General features: G+C 47.2%; 1 protein-coding gene across 2 annotated transcripts in view; it reads left to right on the plus strand.

Moving 5' to 3' along the window:
- The window catches only part of PNPLA7 (patatin like phospholipase domain containing 7), a 136,390-nt gene that overhangs the window by 68,893 nt on the left and 44,223 nt on the right, over positions 1–23,274 (plus strand). For both annotated transcript variants that reach the window (XM_058038390.1, XM_058038391.1), the window contains exons 20-25: positions 914–974; positions 3,860–4,009; positions 14,802–14,865; positions 15,304–15,472; positions 16,546–16,728; positions 18,256–18,374. In XM_058038390.1, the coding sequence (XP_057894373.1) occupies positions 914–974; positions 3,860–4,009; positions 14,802–14,865; positions 15,304–15,472; positions 16,546–16,728; positions 18,256–18,374 (746 nt within the window). The remainder of the gene's footprint in view (positions 1–913; positions 975–3,859; positions 4,010–14,801; positions 14,866–15,303; positions 15,473–16,545; positions 16,729–18,255; positions 18,375–23,274) is intronic.

Raw genomic sequence — 23,274 nt, forward strand, 5'->3', positions numbered from 1 at the left:
TTTTCATGTCCTCCTGAGCTATTTTGACCTAGAGTTATTTGTCTAGGGGGAATATTTAATGATTGCTCTATTAATCCTTAATGCATTTAAATAAGTCTTTTCCTTATTTGGTAAAACATCTGTGTAGAGCTTTCAGAATAAATGCTGCATTTTCTGTGTCTGTCACTTCTTGATATTGCAAGGATTAGTCTTCTGCTATCCCACTTGTCAGGAATTATTGATTGGTCATGTTGGGGAGAGGCTTGTCACTTTGGAGATACATTTGACTATTGGAATATTAGTTTATATTTATGTGAGTCCTGCTGGAAAAACAGCTGGGACCACATCTGTGTCTTCAAACATGAATTACCAGGCAAACATGATTTGAGGGGAAGGCAATTTTTTAGGGAGTTTGTTTTGATTCTGCAGGTGTTTAGGGGGTATATTTATTCCCCTTTTTTCCCCCCAAATATTTTAAATTTGCTGTTGTAAACCATTCACCAGGATTGGGGAAGGGTCTGGATCTTTTTGAGCTTTTAGCACCTACAAAAGGTGCAGCACCCACTGAGCACTGAGGGTACTTAGTGGGGCAGGTGCACTGCAGAGAGAAATGAGGAGAGCTGGAAATGCAATTTGACATGTTTCCCCAAATAATCTTTTTTTTTTCCCCAAAGCAAGTTAAATCCTGCCTGTTCCAGGGTTGTTTTGTTTTCTTGTTTTTCCAAATTAAAGTAAAACAAGGTAGGAGAAACCAAGACAAATGACCAATCACCACACATTACAGCCAGGAAAGAAGCTGCAGCTGCAAACCCTTGACTTTGTGTGGCTCAACTCGAGGGAACATCTTAAAAAAGTTTGGAAGTCTCCATGTGGATGCTCTACTTTCAGTACATTCTGCCTGAATGTTTCTTTTTTTTTTCCTTTTCTCTCCCAGGTTGTGACCAGACTTATTCACTTGCTGGGCGAGAAGATCCTTGGCAGTCTGCAGCAGGGAGGTGAGACTCATTCCTGGACTATTCCCATTGATGCTGGGGCTTCCTTGGAGCCACACTTGCATCCTTAAATTTGGAAACAGGCAGTGCAGGCTTGGAAAGGAAATGCTAGAGCCCCTGCCAGGGCCTGAAGGGGCTCCAGGAGAGCTGGAGAGGGACTGGGGACAAGGGATGGAGGGACAGGACACAGGGAATGGCTCCCAGTGCCAGAGGGCAGGGATGGATGGGATATTGGGAATTGGGAATTGTTCCCTGTGAGGGTGGGCAGGCCCTGGCACAGGGTGCCCAGAGCAGCTGTGGCTGCCCCTGGATCCCTGGCAGTGCCCAAGGCCAGGCTGGGCAGGGCTGGGAGCAGCCTGGGACAGTGGGAGGTGTCCCTGCCATGGCAGAGGTGGCACTGGATGGGATTTAAGATCCTTTCCAGCCCAGATCAGTCTGAGATTCTGTGGTCTGTTACAGCTGCAGGTGCACGTGGATGGTGATTTCATTGTGTCTGTGTACACATGATGGTTTTGGCAGAGCATGGCTAACTGGGTGTGGGAATGAAATAATTTGCAACTGAGATCCAGAAGTGTTGCTGCCTGTGAAATTTCACTGTGTGCAGTGAAATTTCCCTGGAATTTCTTGCAAGAGCAATGTGAAGGGAGCATTGGAAACAGCAGCTGTATAATGGGCTGGAATGAGAGCACTGTGCTGAGCAGCAGCAGCACAGACTGATTTCAAAGCCTGGATTTGCAGTATTTTAATGAATTGTCTGGGAGGAAATGGCCTGCCATGGGTTGCTTCTGCAGCTCTCTGTTTGTGGCAGCACCAACACAAAGTCTCTTTACTGACTGAAGGGAGTGGGAGGGAATTCTCCCAATTTCCTTGAGCAGCATTTGAAAGCAAACAGATGCCTGTTGACTGCTGGGGGTGTTGTGGGGCTCTCTGATGCTGAGGATTGTTTGGGTTTTGTTTGGTTGGGGGGGTTTTAATTCCTTCAGTTGCTGGTTTTGCCAAATTCCAAGGAGACTGGAAATGAAGGTCACCCACTTTGCTGTTTCAGAGCAGTGTGGGGAAGGGAATCTGCTCTTTCTTCACCTGCTCAGCTTTCTGGGCACAGCCCCTTGTGCACAAATGCCTGGTGGCAATTGTACTTAAACTTCTGTACCTGCTGAAATGCCTCTGTGGCCCAGGGCAGAGGCTGCACTGCCTGGGAAACTGGGCAAAATGGGGGAAACATAAAATGGGAGGGAAATTAGTGAGAAAAACAGGAGTTCAATCAGAGAATCACCATTGAAGTTCTGAGGAGGGAAGGGCCTGTGAAGATGAAGGGCTTGAGCTGTGATGTGGAACCTGTTTAAACCTACAGATATCTTCTTGAAGATCACCAGAAGGTGGGGGAAAACTATTTAATGTTCTGTGCAGAGCTGTTTTAGAAGATTTGAAATGAATAACTCAATTGCTGAATATATTTCTTTTTAGAAAAAGTTTATCTGATATTTCTTTGTGTCCTGCAGTGGTCTGTCACTCTGGCATTGAGCCTTTGAATGGGTTTGCACAGGGGATATCGGGTATTTCCACATGCTCAGCTCAAGAATTCACCTTGATGGTACACCTTAGGCCTTTGCTGGGTGAAATGAGATAAGCAGGATGTGAAATCCCAACTTGAATTCAAAATGTTTTTGTGTTCTCAGAGCTGAGTTGACAGGCATTAGCAGCAGAGTGGGATTTTCTGAGAAGGCTCAGTTAAAGAGAAAAAAAAGAGTATCAGAACAAGAACAGTTTGTAGAACATTGACCTTTACCAGCTTAAGCTGTCTGGGAAGATCTTGATCTTCCTCACATGCACTGCAGATTTCTCTCAAAAACTGCTTTTCCTCTGCCTTTACTCACCAAATTATATTAAAGATGGTTCCCAGGTACTTCAGAGGTTCCATATTTTAATACTCCTAAGCCCATATCTGTAAAACTGCATTTTGCAGAGAAGGGAAAACAGGTAGAAATGCACATTTTCTATAGGAGCTGTTGAAAACAGCTTTGAAAACAGCTATTTCCTTCCTTGCTTAGGAATGCCATAAGAAAAGGATTGTTAAGTTTTCAAAAATTTTGGAATATTTTAACACTGACACAACAGGTTTGGAGGTTTTGTTAGTTAAGCTAATTCCTCTTGTGGAATTGTCACAGACATCTTTTATGAAAAATCCTCCTGAGAAGCTGAGAGGCCTCAGGAACAAAATGTAAACAATGGTTATCTGCTGCTGTGGAATGCAACGGGTGCATCTGGGATTGGTCTCATGTGGTTGTTTCTAATTAATGGCCAATCACAGTCAGCTGGCTTGGACTCTCTGTCTGAGATACAAGCCTTTGTTATTCATTAATTCTTTTTCTATTCTTAGCCAGCCTTCTGATGAAATCCTTTCTTCTATTCTTTTAGTATAGTTTTAATATAATATATATCATAAAATAATAAATCAGCCTTCTGAAACATGGAGTCAGATCCTCATCTCTTCCCTCATCCTTGGATCCCTGTGAACACTGTCACATGGAATCAGTTCCAAAGTTGTGGTAAAGGGATTTTAAGTGCTTTTTTATCTTTGTCTTCCTGGGTCAGGTAGATCCATGCTTCATTTAACATATTCCAGGCATATTTTTAAATTGCCTGACTTCAACCCACACATGCTGTACCAGCAACCAAAAATGATGGAAACTGATCTTCATCCTCTTGAAATGAAATATGTGGGAACTCTGCTCTCACATGCTGTGGAGGTTTGTGTTCCATTTCTGTGACACTGAGCAGCTTGGTGACACAGTGACACTTTCCCTCCTGCCTGCATGGAGTTAGGAAAAATTACAATTCCACGTTTAGCAGCCTGGCTGACTGATGGCAGGTGTTTTCTCTGTGAACAGGTCATCCTCTGGGACTGCACAGCTCCAGCAGCAAGTGGGATGCAGGGAATCCTGCCAGCAACCTGTCCACGGTGGCGATCATGCCGGTGTCCGAGGAGGTGCCGCTCACAGCCTTCACCCTGGAGCTCAAGCACGCCCTCAGTGCTGTGGGTGAGTGTTCATGGTGCCATCACAGCAAACAAACCCTGCTGGCCACTTCAGAGTGCCATGAGGGGTCACAGTGGCAAGGAAGAAGCCAGTGGTGCATGAGCTCTTTAACCTTCTGAAGTCTGGATTTATGTGCGATTTATGGTGGAGGCTTGTTACAGTGAGAACTGCTGGCACCTGTCACAGGGGTGTCCGTGCTGTTTTAAGGGGTAGCAGCACCTGGAGATGGTCACAGGGCTGGGGAGGAGGTTCTGGAGAGAATCCTGTGGCCTTATAAAAAGGAGGGAAAGGGAATTTTTATATGGCCAGGTCCCCACAGGACGGTGGGGAATGGTTATAAACTCGAGGCAGGATTAGGCCAGATGTAGCCATGATATTTTCTGAAAAATCCTTTCCTTAGGATTTTTTCTCCTGAGAAGCTGAGAGGCCTCAGGAACAAAATGTAAACAATGATTATCTGCTGCTGTGGAATGCAACAGGTGCATCTGTGATTGGTCTCATGTGGTTGTTTGTAATTAATGGCCAATGACAGTCAGCTGGCTCGGACTCTCTGTCCGAGACAGAGCCTTTGTTATTCATTATTTTTCTATTCTTAGCAAGCTTTCTGATGAAATCCTTTCTTCTATTCTTTTAGTATAGTTTTAATATAATATATATCATAAAATAATAAATCAGCCTTCTGAAACATGGAGTCAGATCCTCGTCTCTTCCCTCATCCTGGGACCCCTGTGAACACAGACACAGTCAGATTAGGGAGAAATTCTTGTGAGGGTGGGGAGGCCCTGGCACAGGTTGCCCAGAGAAGCTGGGACTGCTCCTGGATCCCTGGAAGTGTCCAAGGCCAGGCCAGAACAGCCTGGGACAGTGGAAGGTGTCTTTAAAGGTAATCTTTAAAGTAATTTCCAGCCCAAACCATTCTGTGAATCTGCAGCAGTGGTCAGGATCAGCCTTTTCCATGCTTCTTGCTTCTCTATTCCCATCCTTAATTATAGTGGAAAACTTTTTTGTCTTAATGACTTGGAAATACTCACCAGCCTCTCTGCCCTTGTCTTGGCTGCCCTCAGCTGCCCACAGTCACTCCAGGAGACACATCCCACACCAGGGCACTGTTCCCATGGCACCTGAGGGTCTGGTTCTGTCCAGCTCACGGGTGAGAGTGTTCCAGACCTCCTCAGCTGAAAAACTTCATCCAGCAAAGAGTTTCTTAAGCAGTATTCTTGCATTGTGGTTGTACATCAGTGGTAACGATAAGATTTGGTGGAAGAGGCTCGTGAGGGAGATCCAGATTGGCACTGGAAATCTGAAGTTTAGTCTGAAATCATTGTCCCATTTGTTGCCAGCTTGTTTGTCTGTCTCATGCCCACAAAACCATGTGTTCAGCTCATGGCTGAGTCATTAATTGCTTTATCCATGGGTGAAGTTGCTTATGCACATTCCAGTTCCTCACAAAACTCATGCATTTAATTCAGAATTCATTTTGTGTTCATTAGTGGTGTTTGACATTTTCTGAACATCCTCTTTTCATCCTCAAATGCTGTTACATATCTCTTGAGTGAATCTCCTGTAGTCCTTTGAGAAATTATTAGTCTGCTCTCTCATGGCTTATTTAAAAGTACAGGTTATGTGGTGCTTGAGGTGGAACCACTTACATTTATTGGTAATTTTCTTTCTGACTTTTAGTGTCTGGAGCTGACACTCCTGTTGGTGCTTAAAAATCTTCTGGGTGAACAGGCAGAGGAAGATGCCAGTGGTGCATGAGCTCTTTAACCTCTTAAGTCTGAATTTATGTGCAACTTATGGTGGAGCCTTGTTACAGTGAGAACTAATTTGTGGGTGTTTGAAGATTCCTCTTATTTTGGAGATGGCAGAAAAATGTTAAATCCATAATGGAACTGTATTGCTAATGGGGACTCCTTAGGGATCACTGCCAGCTTGTTTTGATGTGTGACAACACTAAGAGCCTATAAATAAAACAAACAGAAACTTAAGTAGGTAGATGGACTGTTCAGAATAAAAACACCCATTTGGGCAGAAAGCAGCAGGCAGGTGCCCAAGGGGGGTTTGGGGGGGTCACTTGGCCTTTCCTCCTTCACCCTTTTGAATTCCTCCCCTGTGCTGACGCCTGTGCCGTGCTTGGCAGCTCGAGATGGTTCTGTACACCCTTGGCACCTGAAGTTGTTGCCAAAAGGGAGCAGACGGCTGCAGTGGGAAGAGGAAAGTGTTGTGGGCAAACACAGGAGCCATCTGGTCCCAAACACCGCTGGCACAGGAGCGCCCGGGCCCTGCACCAGGCCCTGCACCCGGCCCGAGCCCCCTCAGGCTCTGCAGGCCTGGCCTGGGCTGGGGGCAGCCTGCAGGTTTTCCTTCTTTATTTAGCAAAAGCAAGGTTTTCTTTTTTTTCCTCTTTTTTTTTTTAAACTTGTATTTCCATGTATGTATTAACTTTGTATTTCCCCTCTGCCCTCTGGCTGGGGTTGTTTGGGTGTTCCTCACAAAGTGCTGGGAGCCACGCGCAGGTGTTGCTTGGCTTTCAGGGGAGGGGATGGGTTTTGGAATGATTTTTTTTTCTTCTGATTTCCTATAACAGAAAATGAACTGAGTAGTGGAGTGAAATTTTGATTTGTTTTCAGGTTGTTTTTTTATTCACCTGCATATTTGGCATGAGGAAACTGTTGCCCAGAGCAGCTGTGGCTGCCCCTGGATCCCTGGCAGTGCCCAAGGCCAGGCTGGACAGGGCTTGGAGCAGCCTGGGATGGTGGAAGGTGTCCCTGCCATGGAAAGGATGCGATGGGATGAGTTTTAAGGTCCTTTCCAGCCCAAACATTCCATGATTGCATGTGGAAGGGTTTGCACTGGGGCCTTGCTGAGCAGCTGCTGCCACCTGAGCCCTTCCCTGAGCCCTTCCCTGGGCCCTTCCCTGAGCTCCCAGCTGGGCTCTCCTGGGGTTTGTGTGTAAGCTGGGATCAGACCTGCCCTGGCTTTATGGAAATGACAGCTGTTAATGTGCTTGACAAAGGTTAATTGAAAATCTTCTCTGAAAGGAACTCTCAGTTTGGAAAATTGCTTTGAACATTTGCTGCTATTCACGTTTTTTGTGGGTTTTTTTGGGTTTTTTTTTTTTTTTTTGTTTGGTTTTTTTTTTTTTTTCCTTGAACCAACCTTTTTTCTAATTGTAAATTAAATGGCAGCATCTGATTACAATACTTGACTTAACATTTAATCCATACTTAACATTTGATCTGTATAATTTCATTGCTCTGGGCTTCAAATCTGTTCCAGAGCAGTGGAGAGCAGCCTTAATATGTGGGGAGAACAGCTGGTTTTAGCTTTCTTTTGCAAATTAATATATTGATTACAGAAAATTCCTTCCCCTTCCTGTTAATATGAATTTAGTAGGATATTGCAGTGATGCCTTGAATTCCCCTGCTGCAGGTTGGAGAGGAGGATAGAAGGAATGAGGAGGATGCAGGGAGCAGCACTGAGACCATTGCAAGAGTCATCAGCTGCAGGAACCTGACCCCAGTCCTGCTGGGAATGCAGGCTGGGTTGTAACACAGTATAACATTTAAGAAATGGTTTTCCTTTTCCTGGAATTGGCATGAGAAGGCTGTGGACAGTGCTTGGAGTTGGAGCTGGTTGCAGATGAATCTGTTCAACAGGATTTTGGAGTTTGTCTTGATAATTTTTAGCTACTTCTGTATTATTAAAGAGATATAAAAGTAATGACAACTAGAAAATCTCAGTTTGATAGTGAATATTTACTGTCCACAAAAACTGAAAATGTACTCAGAATCTTTCTTCCTCCAGAAAAAAAAAATCTATTTTTGCCTGTAATGAGACAGGACTAAGTGGTTTCAGTGCTTAATTCCTTTTTTGGGTTTAATTTTTTTTTTCAAATTTCTTTTTTTTTAATGATTTGATTTGTAATGGGACCAGCTCAGGGGAGCAGCCTGCTCTCCCTCAGGGGTTCATTCTGCACCCAGGGAGCACCAGTGTGTGGGACCACCTACAGCTTTCCCCAGACAATTTGTGCTGGTTCCTTTGACATTTGGTGTTTCTGTGATTTATGATAATTCACATATTGTTTCCAGACAGTGGGATTGTGTCCCAGTTAAATGCTAAGGGATGTTTGTGCTTCCATGGAGCTTCCAATCACAGAATGGTCCAGGTTGGAAGAGACCTTAAATCCCACCCAGTGCCACCCCTGCCATGGCAGGGACACCTCCCACTGTCCCAGGTGCTCCCAGCTCTGCCCAGCCTGGCCTTGGGCACTGCCAGGGATCCAGGGGCAGCCACAGCTGCTCTGGGCACCCTGTGCCAGGGCCTGCCCACCCTCACAGGGAACAATTCCCAATTCCCAATGTCCCATCCATCCCTGCCCTCTGGCAGTGGGAGCCATTCCCTGGGTCCTGTCCCTCCAGCCCTTGGACAGTCTCTCTCCATCTTTCCTGTACCTTCAGGCCCTGCAAGGCCACACTGAGGCCCCCCCAAAGTTTCTCCTCTCCAGGTGCACAATCCCAGCTGTCCCAGCCTCTCCTCCCAGCAGAGCTGCTCCATCCTCTGATCCCCCTGGAGCCTCCTCTGGATCTCTGCAGCAGCTCCAGCTCCTCCCTGTGCTGGGCCAGGGCTGGGGCAGCTCTGCTGATGGCACAAGCTGTGGGATGGAAGGTTTATTTGGGACCTGGCTGTGGCAGCTGGACCTGCCTTCACCTTGAGAAAGAGATAGAAAGAAAAATGCTCTGGGCTCTGTGGGCGGAGCAAAAGGTCCTGCAGGGCACAGAGACCCCCAGGTCCTGCAGGGCACAGAGACCCTGAGGTCCTGCAGGGCACAGTGATCCCAGGGTCCTGCAGGGCACAGAGACCCCAATGTCCTGCAGGGCTCAGAGACCCCAAAGTCCTGCAGGGCACAGTGATCCCAGGGTCCTGCAGGGCACAGAGACCCCAATGTCCTGCAGGGCACAGTGATCCCAGGGTCCTGCAGGGCACAGAGACCCCAATGTCCTGCAGGGCACAGAGACCTCGAGGTCCTGCAAGGCTCGAAGACCCTCAGGTCCTGCAGGGCACAGTGACCCCAATGTCCTGCAGGGCACAGAGACCCCAATGTCCTGCAGGGCACAGTGACCCCAATGTCCTGCAGGGCACAGACACCCCAAAGTCCTGCAGGGCACAGAGACCCCCAGGTCCTGCAGGGCACAGTGATCCCAGGGTCCTGCAGGGCACAGAGACCCCAATGTCCTGCTGGGCACAGTTACCCTGGAGCTGCAGCCCTGCTGTCCCTGGCTCCAGTGTGCCAGCCCATCTGGGGCTCTGGGTCTCCAAGAAGGGAGGCTGTGCAATATCCAACTTGCAGAAAGCAGGAGCAGAATTTTCCAGCTCTGAACTGGAGTGCCAAGAAGGGGGGCAGGTTTTGATGCTGTGCAGTTCATCATGCTGATGAATTCTGGTCAGTGTTCATGATGTCTATTTTTATTATTTTCCTCTTAATCTTGGTAGAGCTGAGAGCATCTTTTGATAAGAAGTTCTTCTGCAGTATTCAGATTTTTCAAAAGTATTTGCCTGACTATTTTTTGTTCCTTTCCTGAGACCAGCTAAAAGACACCACATGGCTGTGCAAATTCTGGTTCTATGTGGGAGCCCTCTGATCTCATAGAATTTCAAACTAAAGCAGGGAGGGATTCAAATCCAACATGTGTGTCTCTCTCATTCCTTTCTGCCCTTTAAATTTTCCTTCTTTTCAGTTCTAAAAATGTATAATGTATTGGACAGCTCACTGAAAAATCTTTGCTAATAATTTATTGGAGTTTTTAATTACAGTTCTGTCTGTCTTTACACACAGATTAGATTTAAATGTGAAATGTTCACTGTGGTGCCTGAACCCTGGCACCACTTAGTATTTTTTTGCTGGACAAGATCCTCTGACATCCAACTCATTTATCAGTTATGTGACTTTGCCACATAATTTTGTAGACTTTTATTAGGCCAAAAGTAAATTTTCTTTTAATGGAGTCCAAGCAAGTAAATTTGCTCTGCTGAAATTTTTCCACAGTGTGTATTGTACTGGCCTTGTCTTTTGATGTGGGTGTGTTTTTCTGGTGAGGTGGATTTGAAACCATTTCTGAGCCTCAGAAATCACTCTGCCCTCTGGGCCACTCATTTCTCCAGGCCACTCTTGGTCCATGTTTTATTAGACTTAGAGCTAGGACACCTGTACTCCTGCTTCTGCATCCCTTGGTGTTTTGTGGAAAAATGACCAAAGTGAGTCTCCTGCTCACTGGCAAGAAAGAGAGGTTTTATGTCTTGTGTGATGGTTTTTTTCCCCTCTCTCTGGGGCAGGAGGTTGGAAGCTTTGCTGCAGCCCTGCTCTTCAGTGCCCTTCTTTGTTAGCAGATAAAATGAACCAGACCTCTGGCATCTGCCAGCTTGTCCTTCCCTTCCCTCCTGTTTCATGTAACTCTTAGTTTTGTACTGAAAAACAGATGGCCCTGGAGTACAGCTTTAGATGCTCCAGGAAGTTTTCCCAGAAACCACAATCCCTGGGCCTGGGGTGAGGCAGTTCTCTCACCTGAAGCACAGAAAACCTGGGCTTCAGGATCCCTGTGAGCTCTTGGCTGACTGAAAAATCCCCCAGGCTACTGAAAGTCACCACCTCAGGCTTGAGAAATCCAAAAGGCTGAGAAGGCTGTGGATAGCTGGAGGCTCAGGGAATGGCACTCAGCTTTTCCTGCTCTGATTCTCCTCCCCAGCAATCTGCTGCTGGCTGCTGTCAGAGACACACACAGGGCTTGGAGGAATATTTCATGTTACCTCACATCACCTCTCCTGTTCTTCACTTTGAGCTGTTCTGATCCCATTAATAGAACACTGAGGAGTGCAGGGATGTGTCCCTGATGCCAGCTCCAGCTGGAAGCTGCCCATGAGGCTGGTGCCAGGTTTGGAGAGGGGATGCTTAGAGGTGTGTGACTGTGACAGAGCCCTTTGAGGATGCACTGACACGTTGGGCTGGTCACTCCTGCCTGCAGGTGTTCAAGGGCTGTGGATTTGAATCATCACAGAATCATGGAATGGTTTATGTTGGAAGGGACCTAAAGCCCATCTCACCCACTGCCATGGGCACCTTCCACTATCCCAGCTTGTTCCAAGCCCTGTCCAACCTGGCCTTGAACCTCCAGCATGGGGTGATATTTTTTCATTACTTGGATGCTCGCAGCAGTTTAGTTGAGATAACACTTTTTGTTGGTTCTGTTTTCTGAGCTCACATATGTTGGTGTTCTTGGTATCATTAATGGAGGGGTTTTAATGGCTGATTAATTGGGAGCCTGCTAGAGACTGGGAGTGCAGAGCAGATGGTTGGTATTTCTGAGACAAAACAAGTTGGTTCTGTTGGAAGCATCACCGTGTTCCGTGCTGGGGATGAGTGAAGGTCTGGGAATCTCTGTCCCGTGTCCCTGGCACGTGGAGGGATGGGGTGCTGGGCAGGCTCCTCCTGAGCTGGCACAGCCAGGCTCTGTCTGGGCATCCTTGTTTGTGTCCTGTTCTGTGAACTGCTGCTTTCCACATCACAAGCAAGGTCTGGATATGATTTTTAAGTCTCTCCAAGGCTCATTCTGATGATGTCCACAGCCAAGGTGCCTCTGGCTGAAGGAGCACAAAGATCCAGCCCAGCTCTACAAACTCTGCCTCTCCCTGAGGATGAAAGCTGTTCTGGCTGCAGGTTTCTGGCTTTGATGGTGTCCCTGGATTCAGTGGTGTCCCCCTGGAGCCTGGGTCCCAGAGCATCACCGGGGACTGGTGCTGTTGGATCTCAGTGCCCAGGGCAGGGGGGCAACAGGCAGAGGTGCCCACGCTGTTCCCTTGGTGTTGGCTCTCTTACTTGGCATTTTTATTGCATTCCTCAGCTCACTTGGCATCCCAGGCTGTTTGTCTTTGCCTGCTAAACTTCCACGAGTGCCAGAAAGCTTTGTAAGCCACATGTCCTGGAATACAATTTTAATCCACCTGTCTTTTCCATTTAACTGAGAACTCTGACACATTAATGAACGCTGATGATCACTGTGCTGCTGAATGCTTGCAAATTGCCCTGCACTCTGTCCCTTGCAGTTCTGTCCTGGGCAGTGCCATCAGTATTCCCTCTGGGACACCTCTCTTATCCCTTGTGCCATTTCAAAGCTGACACCAGGTGAACAGTGACACTTTGGGAATGGGAGAACAGACAGAACCCTTGCAGTTCTGTCCTGTGCAGTGCCATCAGTATTCCCTCTGGGACACCTCTCTTATCTCTTGTGCCATTTCAAAGCTGACACCAGGTGAACAGTGAGTCAGATAAAAGAATCTGCCAGGGTTTAAGATGTGGTGACAACCCCTTCCCCCAGCACTGGGGCTGTTCCCTGCTATGGGATGGCTCAAGGAGCTCCAGAGGGAGGAGGGAAGGGCAGGCTAAGCCCAGATCTGCTCTGGGACTTCTTGCTTTCATAGGAACCAACTTCCAGAACTTTCATGGGAGGATGGGGAAGTCAAATTCTATTCTTGAATCATCGTCCTCTCTCTCTGCTTTCTCACCAGCTTTATCTTTTGGTGTCTGCTTATGGGATATTTTTGTCCATTTTTGTTTGCTCTTCTTTGATAATCAGTGTAGCGAAGAGCAAATGTTATTTGGGTATTGGAAAGTACAAGATGGAAAATGGCACCTGGGAACTTCTTCAACTCTAAGAGTAAAGTCAATTAAAGCAGAGTGAAGCCTTTGCAGCAGGATTTGAGGACTAAGGGGGATGTCTTGGTTTGAAAAGCCAGGTGTCTGCTAAGGAAGGCAGGAGCCTCCCTTGAAATGGAAAATGTAAACCCCCTCCCTCTGAATTGTTATAATTTTGAAATTAAGGAGCTCTCAGACAAAGATATGGGAGTAGGAATAACAGTTCTTTAATAGGAAAATTTAAATACAAATGCAGTAATACAAAACAACAAAAAAAAAATCCACTGAGTCAGACCATGCCCTGTCCCCTGTGTGTCAGGGCGGTGTCCCAGCCCCATCCCAGGGGGGCTCAGCCCTCCTGCAGCCCCAGCTGTGGCTCTGCTGCAGCAGGGATCCTGCACAAGGGGGGAGTTTTCCTCTGCAGCTCCAGGGCTGCTGCAGATGGGCCTGGGCTCCCTCTGGCCATGCAGGGCAGCAGAAAGCTGCTCCTCTGGCAATGCAGGGGGCAAAGGCTGCTGTGCTGTGCCAGGCTCAGATTGGATCCAGGCAGGAATGCTTGGCTCCTCCCCTGGGCGCAGCATCTCCCCATGGGATGCTGGGGTTGGATCAGCCCTGCAGGGACACTCAGTGGCCATGGACAGCAGAGATCTCCTGGAGGGAGGGTTGGCTGTGGGAGAGATAAAGAAACAACTGCCCCATGGACAGCAGAGAACTGCCCCAGCTCTGACAGATGGGGATAGAACACACAGCTCCAGCCACATCTTACATTTGTAACCTTGGACAGGGGAGATGAGTTGGCCCTGAAGGTCAGGACACCCAGTTCCAGATCTGTACCTGGGGGTTTTGCTTTTTGAACACAGAGATGTGAATTTGTGACCTTCTCCCATGTTGGTTGTTCAAAGTTCCTTGATTTTTACTGAACACATTATAACCTTGCCTTGAGACTCCTCACATAATGAAGTGTTTTGTTATTTAGTACATAAATTTCAGTTTTGTTGTTAATGAAACAGTGAGGGATTGCCCAATGAAAACATGAATAAAAGCAACTGCTCTGTCGTGTTTTGTAAATGTGAATTTCTCTCTCAGCAAGAGACAGGTAATATTTTCTCTAGGTGTGCAGTTATTCCCTTAAGTTTTCTTTTCTTTGCATTTTTTTAATTTAGCTGCAGTCACTCTGCAACTTCTACCACATATGGCACGAATTGCTGCTGCATTAGAATTGCTAATAAGAAAATTAAACTAAAGTGCCTGCAAGAAGCTTTATGTACACCAAATTCATCTCAGATCTAAGGCTGTTGCCAGATGTGTCTGTGTCTGTATTGGAGTCTGACTGTGCCCTTCAGATTTGGGAATGTTTTTGGGGTTCCTGTTGGCATGTTGGATAAGGAGTAGTAATGCTGCAGAGAGCTTGAGCATTCACCAGGGGAGATGGTTCAATGCAGGATGAACAAGTTCTGTATTTTGAAAGGTGGAGGAACAGCTTTTCTCTTTGGAAGCAGGATCCTGGCCTTCCTGTGGCTGGAAAGGTCTGTGCTGTTCTGAATGCTGAGCTGGTGAAGATGCAGCTGCAGTAGGAGCTGTCACCAGAACCAGGTTGGACAGGGCTTGGAGCAGCCTGGGCCTCTGAAAAGTGTCCTGCACAAGGAATGGAATGAACTTTAAGGTCCTTTCCAACTCAAACCATTCCATGTGATCCTATGTGACCCTGAGGAATGGGATAACAGAGCTTGCAGGTTGTGACTAATGCAGTAACAGAGCTCTGGGAATAGGGAGAATTGGAAGATGTATTCCTAGAAAAGTGTGAGAATTTTTGTGAAGACTTTGTGCCAGCTCTGATCAATGCACTGATCCATCACTACCTTCAAAGCAAACTTTTGGAATTGAGTTCTTGGAGTCAAAGAATGGTTTGGGTTGGAAGGGACATTAAATTCCATCCCATTCCACCCCCTGCCATGGGCAGGGACACGTTCCACTATCCCAGGTTGCTCCAAGCCCTGTCCAGCCTGGTCTTGGACACTTCCAGGGATGGGGCAGCCACAGCTGCTCTGGGCAGTTTTCTCCAGGAGCTCAGGTTGAGGTGTTTACAGGTGAATTTCCTTGTTCCCCCAGGTCCTGCCCTGCTGCTCACCAGTGACAACATCAAACAGCGCCTGGGCTCTGCTGCTCTCGACAGGTACCTGCCCTCAGCACTGCTCAGGGAAATGCAGAGACACTGGGCTTTTCTTAGAAATGCACAGAGCTTGGGAACAAAATCCTGTCTTCTAACATACACCGGGCCTTCTGCTCCTGGTGTTGGAGACAATAATGTTTCAGGAGTATTTGTGCAGGTGTGGCTGGGTTTTTCCCACAGTTAGTTTCTCGCTTGTGAAATTGGAAAAGCTGAATTTCTCTGAGTGTGTTCCTGCTTAGGGATGCTGTGGAAGTGAGACATTACTGTATCCTCCTGCCTTGGTCTTTGTCTAATGGTGTAAATCCTGGACAAACAGAGCCAGCAGGAGCTGGGAGCAGATCCTGGCTGAGCAGGAAATGTCGCTCTCTCCCTGTGCAAGATTCCCTCTCTTCTCTTGGGAGCTGTGATATTGAATCCTCTATTTTCCTTGTGTGTCCCCAGCATCCACGAGTACAGACTGACCAGCTGGCTGGGCCAGCAAGAGGACATCCACAGGATTGTGCTGTACCAGGCTGACAGCACCCTGACCCCCTGGACCCAGCGCTGCATCCGCCAGGCTGACTGCATCCTCATCGTGGGGCTGGGGGACCAGGAGCCCACTGTGGGAGAGGTTGGGAGCTGCTCCTTCCCCTCCTGGCACTGGGAGCAACCCAGCTCAAAGCAGCTTGATTCACAATCATGGATCTTCCTGGGTTTAACACCCAGTGAGGCATAAATAATGAAATATTCTTGAGACATTCCTGTTAGGAATAGCAAAAGAATTGCATGAGAATCCTCTGAGATGGCACGTTTTATGTGGGAGTACTTCCAGCAAAGTTCTTTTCCTCAAAAGAGTAATTTTGGCCAATGGTAAATCAAAAATTGCTTTGAAGCTCTGTGTTTCTGCCCAGAATTTCTTTGGGCTTCCACACAGAGGGAGAAATTCTTTTCTGCCTGGATGAAATTCATGGTGTGTGCTTAGGAAAAAGTAGATCTAAATCGCAGTGCATGAATTATTTATTATATTTTATTACAGATCTTAAGCTGTAATTTTTTTCCCCTTACTATCTATTTTTATGATTTTATATTTTCTTACCAAAGTCTTCTGACCAGACAAAAATTCTTCAAGAAATTGTAAAAAGGGATCACAGGTGGGTTTTTTTAGGATGGTGAAGAGCTGAGTCTGACCTGCAGAGAGCCTGGGCTGGTCCCACGTGCAGCTTTCGTGTGTGTCCTGTTGTGTGGGCTCTTCTTGCATGGATGTGGGAGGCAGGAAGCACAGACAGAACAAGCTGCCAGCAGTTGCCTAAAACAACAACAACAAAAAAATCAAAATCAGAAATGCAAAGAGGAAAGAAAGTGGACTGATGGGAAGGGAAAGAAAAAACCACTGAATATTTGTGGGCTCGAGTCTGACTCGGGCAGCATCTCCCATTGCAGGAACAGCTCCTGCCTATGCTGTGCTTTTAATGGCCTGGTTTAAGTGAAAAACGTTCAGGTTTGAATCCTGGGCTGATTTTAGGCCTCTGTGTGCTGTGTAAGGCCAGGGTTAACAGTGTTGTTGTGTAAATCAGTCATGTCTGGGGGCCGTGACTGCAGAGCGGGATTCAGGCGGGAATAGGGGTGTGGGGTGTGTGTGGATGTATTTCACCCTGAGAATGGAGCAGCCAGGACTCACTGTCCTTTCCTTGGGTGTCCCTGCAGCTGGAGAGGATGCTGGAGAACACGGCAGTGAGGGCCCAGAAGCAGCTGGTGCTGCTGCACAAGGAGGACGGGCCCCTCCCGTCCCGCACCGTCGAGTGGCTCAACATGAGGAGCTGGTGCTCTGCCCACCTGCACATCCACTGCCCACGCAGAGTCTTCTCCAAAAGGAGCCTGCCCAAGCTGGTAAGACATTCCTGCTTTGGTGCCTGGTCCCCTGCTGTCTCTCACCTGTAATCTGTGTGTCAAAGGGCATCTGGGATAATCATAGTCCACCATGTTCTTACACACACAGATTTAACAATGCATTCTGCAAATCCTCTGAATTTTGCAAAGCCCAATCAAGGTAATCTTTTTTCTAAGGTAATTACAAAGATAATTACAAAGTCTTGGCCTGCCATAGTCAGCAGTCTCATTCTGGCTCTCGTTATAATTTGAGCTATCATCTCCATAATTGTAAAAACTGATTTTGGAGACCTGTAAGGAAGGAAACCCCATTCTGTTATTAACAAACCCATTCTATTATTATCAAAGGATCTTTCTTAGAGGAGTCCCACTGAAATATGAGACCACACTCTTTAAATCTGTTTGGCCTCAGTTGGATTTAGGGAACAGAGATAAGGGGGGCAGGTTTTCTTTATGGATGCAGATTTGGCTTTTTGATATTCTGAAAGAGTAATCACTGTTTCAGAGTCCCAGTGAAAGGTGTGTACAGGCCATAGGAGAGTCCTTCTTGTTGAGAGCATCCTTGTGCTTCCCAAAGCTGTGCTAAACATGAGGCAGGGGCAGTCTGGGATGCTTCCCAAGAACTTTAAATCCTTGTCAAGGAAGAGATGAAATGTGATGGTGTTCACAGGGTCCCAGGGAAGAGACAAGAATGTGACTCCATGTTTCAGAAGGCTTGATTTGTTATTTTATGATATATATATATTATATTAAAAGTAAACTATATATTAAAACTACACTAAAATAATAGAAGGAAGGATTTCATCAGAAGGCTGGCTAAGAAGAAGAATGGAATGATAACAAAATCCTGTGACTGACCAGCAAGTGTGAGCCAGCTGACTGTGATTAGCCATTAATTAGAAACATCCACATGAGACCAATCCCAGATGCACCTGTTGCATTCCACAGCAGCAGATAATCATTGTTTACATTTTGTTCCTGAGGCCTGTCAGCTTCTCAGGAGGAAAAATCCTAAGGAAAGGATTTTTCATAAAACATGTCTGTAACAAAGAAGCTCTATAGGAAATTCTGTAGTACCCCCAGCAGCTGTAGAAGACTCAGAGAGGCCACGAGAACTGTTTGGGTGTTTCACAGCCCTCTGTTCCTTTGAAGAAGAGCTGTAACAGAATCACTGACAGCTTCAGGCTGGAAAGGATCACTGGAGCTCCTTCAGTCCCACCTCCCTGCTCAACAGGGTCCCTGGAGCAGTCACTGGGATGGTGTCCAGACAGGCTTGGAGAATCTCTAGTGAGGGAGATCTCAGAGCCTCTCTGGTCTCTGTCCAGTGCTTGGTGACTGCACAGGAAAGAAATTCTTACTGCTGTGCTGGTGGAACTCCTGGGCATCACCTCCTGCCTCTTCCTCTGGTGCCGTTGCTGGGCTCCACAGAGCAGAGCCTGGTCCCTGCACACAGGGACACACAGGGCTGAGGTCCCCTCTCAGCATTGTCTTCTCCATGCAGTGACCGTGCCTGGCTCTCCTCTGCAGGTGGAGATGTATGAACGTGTGTTCCAGAAGGTTCCAGACCGTCACTCCGACTTCTCGCGCCTGGCCCGGGTCCTGACGGGCAACGCCATCGCGCTGGTGCTGGGCGGCGGAGGGGCCAGGTAGGGCATTGTCCTGGGCATTGTCCTGGGACTCTGGGCATCCTGGAGGGGTTCCATGGGCTCTGGGCATCCTGGCAGAGCTGCAGGGGCTCTGGGCATCCTGACAGGTCCCTGGGCATCCTGGATGGGCTGCACAGGGCTCTGGGCATCCCAGCAGGGCTGCACGGGCTCTGGGCATCCTGACAGGGCTCTGGGTATCCTGGCAGAGCTGCAGGGCCTCTGGGCAGCCTGGCTGGGCAAGGAGCCCCTGCCCATGGCATGATATGGGACAGGATGGGCTCTGAGGTCCCTCCCAATCCAAAGCACTCTAGGATTCTGTGCTGGTGCATCCCAGATCCAAGAGCTGTCCCTGGGCTGGGGCAGATCCCTCAGGGTAACAGATCCTGGGACACCAGCAGTGCTCTGCAGGCAGCATTTGTGGGAGGAGACACTGAGGAATGACACAGACTTAGCCTGCTGTGGGGGTTTGTGCAGAACTTCTGCAGAAGGAACATGAGTGTTTGTGACCTCTTGAGGCCTCTCATAATGGTTTAATACCAGGAGGTGACCAGGCCACCAAAGATGACGTTTCTTTCTCTTGGCCTACACTTTGGATTTTTTTCCCTTATGGATTCTTATATTAGGAAATGGCTCACAGTATTTCAAAGCTCTTCAAAGTTTGAGCAGTAAGAGGAATTATGTCCTCTAATGGAGAATGTTCTCATCTTTATAATCGTCCAAACCCCCAGGTACCCATACACTTTGACAGCCTTACCTTACAGGAAGGGTGTGTTTTTGCAGACACAAGGACAGGGTGTGTGCTGAGCACTCTGTTAGAATTCCATCTGAAACCCCAGCGAGCTTTAGAAATAAATTACTGCTGGCATTTTCTTTGGAATCCTTTGTTACTTGGAGAGTTTTCTGTTGAGACAGAATCGAGTCGCCCTTTGTCTCAAGCGAGCGCCGCCTTCGTTGTCTCCATCCCTGTGTTTTTGAAACCCTGCTTTAAAGGAGTGCTTTGAAATACAGCTCTTAGGAAAATAAACCCCCTAATTTGCACGCAGTCTGTCTGTTTAAGAGCACAGAAATATCACATTTCTGTCGTTGGGCCAGCGCGTGCTTCAGGGGAGCCGTGGCTGCAGGGAAGGCTGGAGCTCCTTTGTGCCAGCTCCTCCTGAGCAGTCACTGGGGCTGACACAGCCAGGGCTGGTTCCTCCAGTGTCTCACAGGTGCCTTCATCCTGCTCCCTTTCACAGCCCCTCACCTGGGCTGGTTTCAGGATTTCATTTCTGAGACAAGCTCTGTCCTGTGGAGACACAAAGCAGAACAGCAGAGGGGAGCTTCTGTTTTATCTCAGTATCTCAGGAGGCTTCTCATCCACTGATAGAGAGCATTTGTGCTTTGTTATTTGTTCCCAGCTGATATCTCTGCCTCTACCAGAGCCTGTGTCATGCTAAATATGTGCACTCCTGTACTGCTGGCAGCACATTTTGCTCCTTCCCTTCCTTCCTTCTCTAACATTGCTGTAATTTTTGCCAAACTATTTTTTTTTGTTTGTTTTTTGTTTCTTTTTATTCTACTACTTAATTTGCAAGCTCCCACCTGCAGGGGTGCAGGATCCCAGGTAAGGAGGAGCAGGGTCACTGTGTTGGTCCTGTGCTGTCCTTCTCTGCAAAGCTGCTCTGCTGCTGTGTTGGCTTTGGGGTCTCTGGATGCTCATCACCCATTCAGCAAGGAGCCATGGGCCATTAGCCATCACTCTGCTCATTTCTGCATCCTGATTGGGGAGGACTTGAAGAGGATTAAGGGCAGAGTGGATAAATGGGATATTTAAATAAATGGGATGTTTCTTCCTTCTCTGAAACACTTTCTGTGCCACAGACTGAGATGCTTGTTCAGGGGTTCCAGGCTGGCACAGGGATGGTGTGAGCACTGTGTTTTCCCTGGGAAGGTACAGAATGCTGTTCTGGTCATTAAATAATCATCTAAATTGTGGTTAGATAAAGATTTTTCGAAGTGAGAATATAATTAAGACTGGGAAAAAGACAAAATTGCTCTTAACCATGTAAAGATTCAGAATTACTCTGAACCTCTGCCTTTGGAAGGGCAAAATAAATTCTTAGATTGCCCATTTCTACTAACAAGGGAATTTCAAGAGATTAGATTAGGTACTTAAAATCATCCTGTGGTTAAAGCACAGTCAGACTGAGAATGTCTTTGTGGGTCTGTGCACAGACTGTTGATGGCCTTTGGATAATAATTACATGAATATCCTCCTACCTTGCTCTCAGAGCAGGAGCCATGCAGGTCACACAGGCAGGGAGAGGTGACAGTGACAGGGGCTGGCTGGTGGGTATTTGTTCAAGGCATTGTGTTCTGTGACTCCAGTAATATCAATTATTTAGTTGTTATTTTGGGAATGTTTGTCTGGCTTCCCAGTGACAGGTTTTAGCAAGAGCAGCTTCCCAGTAATTATCGTTGTGGTTTGTCATGACAAAAGGCTCATAGGAGCTAAAGGTTTTCTTTCTCCTATCAGCATAAAAATAAAACAACTTGAAGTGATATGGTTCTAAAATTACAGTGCTTTGCTTTTGTTAAATGCTAACTTAATTTTAGATAGAAACCTTGTGGAGTTTGAGGGAAGGAAAGGGGATTTGGGTTTAGGAAATTAATACCTCTGAGGTGGAGTTGCAAGAGTAATGACACATCGAGCCCTGCAACAAAGGCATAAACCTTCCATAAATAATTGTCCTGACCTTTAGCCCTCCCACGCACAGCCCACCCCTTCTCTGGTTTGCTGTGGTTGTCTCAGCAAAGATGTTTGAAAACTAAAATTTCTAGGGAGTAAATAATAATTACAGAACTATCTGGGAATCCTTAAGGCTTTGGGAGAAGAATGTGTTGAGCTGTTTAGAATCACAGAGTATCCTGAGCTGGAAGGGACCCACAGGATCTTTACTCCTGTCCCTGCACATCCCACCCTGAGCATTTCAACCTCTCCTGAGGAGCTGCTGTCAAAGCATATTTTTAGATATTTCATCAGGGCATCTTGTAATTTCTCTTCTTTCCGTTTAATTTTCTTCTCAAACTTATTATCTCACCTCAGCACTTGGTGTGTCAAGTAGCTGGGTTTTTTTGCACACAGTTTTTTCTTGCTGACTCTACAGATATGGCTCAGACCATTTCATTTCGGTGAAGTGGCTTATTTCAGCAACTTGTCCTTTCTGCCTTTCCTTTGTTTCCAGCTCTGGCCCTCTGGAAAGGGAAGATAAAAGCAGCAGTGTAGGAGAAGCAAATTCTGCCCTTTTTGTTATGGGATCTCTGTGTCTGATGAACATTGCTGTTGTCTCCTGTGTCTGTCTGTGCTGCTGCAGCCTGTGCCACGTGCAGGGTGCTCACACTCCAGGCTCTTAGAGAGGGAAAAACAGGCAGCTGGTCACTCATGGGCTGCTGCTGAGCTCCTTAAAGCCTGGCTTTATCTTGCTCTTCAATGCCTTTACCCAGGGGTGAAGAGGCTGGGGGAGTCCCTGAGAGGCAGATCTCCATTGTTCTGCTCTCAGGAGATCACATTTGCTCTCTGCACTCTGGGTTTGACTCTGGGATTGCAGGGAGAATAAACCATGGAGGATTTGCTGTGGCTGTGAGGTTTGGCTGCAGCTCCAGCTCACTCAGGCAACTTTGAGTAAAAACTGTCAATCCTTCCTCCTGTCTCTGCCCAGACACTGATCTGTTCTGCAGGAAGGCACAAGGAATTTGTTTGTCCTGCCAAAGCCCTGGCACAGGCAGGATGGCAGAGCTGCATGCAGTGCCTGGAAGGGATGCACAGGTACAGGGGGGGCAAGCAAGGAGCAGGTGGGATGTGGTGGAAACTCACATGCATCTCCAGGAGCTTCTGTTTGGAAGCTGAGCTCAGTGTGGCAGCATTACTTGGGAGGGTTTTGCCCCTTTGTGTTCTGAGCAATCAGGGCAGAAAAGAAATGATGCAAAGCTCCCAACACACCATAAGGAAAAACTTGCAACAGATTTTGAGAACTTGAGAAGATCATGTTCCTTTTCTGCCTGTTGGTGCTTTTAGCCTGCAAGTGTGGCTGGGAGGTGAGGAGCTCTTGCCTGGGAACAAACCCTGTGCTGCTTCCCCCGCTCCAGCCTGCTAAAAGAGGAATCAGCTTTGGGATTGATGGCCTGATGTACCCATGTAAAACACTTTAAGACAAGTTAGTGCTGTGCTGTGAGATCTGATATTCCTGCCCAGGTTGTCTGGGGAGCTCTGGCTGCCTTCAGCAGGCCCAGGGATTGGTGCTGCTGCTCCATGGCTGGTGACACAGCAGTTTAATTCCAGAGCCAGCAGTGAAGTGCTGGCCGAGCTGGCAGGGTGCAGAAGCTGAATCTGCAGTATGCTCATGTGTGGAGTCAGAAATGATTAATGAAAACACCAGCAGGTTTTGGGGGTTGATTTGTTTTTCTGTTTGGTTTGTTACTCTAACATGGAGAGGAGCCTTAAAGCAAAGCCCTTGTCATCCCATCTTGGTTGAGGGCAGCTGCTTCTTAATTCTGTCCTTTTCTCATACTAATTGGTAACAGACAGGGTTTGGTGCTTACCCTGTTACTTAGATGCTCAATGCCTCCTCCTTAATTGGATTTTGCCATCTTAGCTCTGAGAAACTTTCACTTCTGCACTGCATGGTGCAGGTGTGGTGCTTGGCAAGAAGGTCACTGCAGGTAAAAGAAATTTCTTTCTTGTCTCCTGTGAAATTCTCATCAACTTTTTTTCCTGAGAGGAGTCATGAAGCCACTGTTCTTTCCCTTGCTTGAATTTGTTAAGGAAAAATTGACAAGCTGACAGAATTAATGAGCATTTAAATTCTCATCAGTGTAATGTGGTAATGTAACAGTGGTAATGACTGAGGAATGTGCTGCAAGG

The sequence above is a fragment of the Melospiza georgiana genome, chromosome 20, assembly GCF_028018845.1.
Source record: "Melospiza georgiana isolate bMelGeo1 chromosome 20, bMelGeo1.pri, whole genome shotgun sequence".
Lineage (NCBI taxonomy): Eukaryota > Metazoa > Chordata > Aves > Passeriformes > Passerellidae > Melospiza > Melospiza georgiana.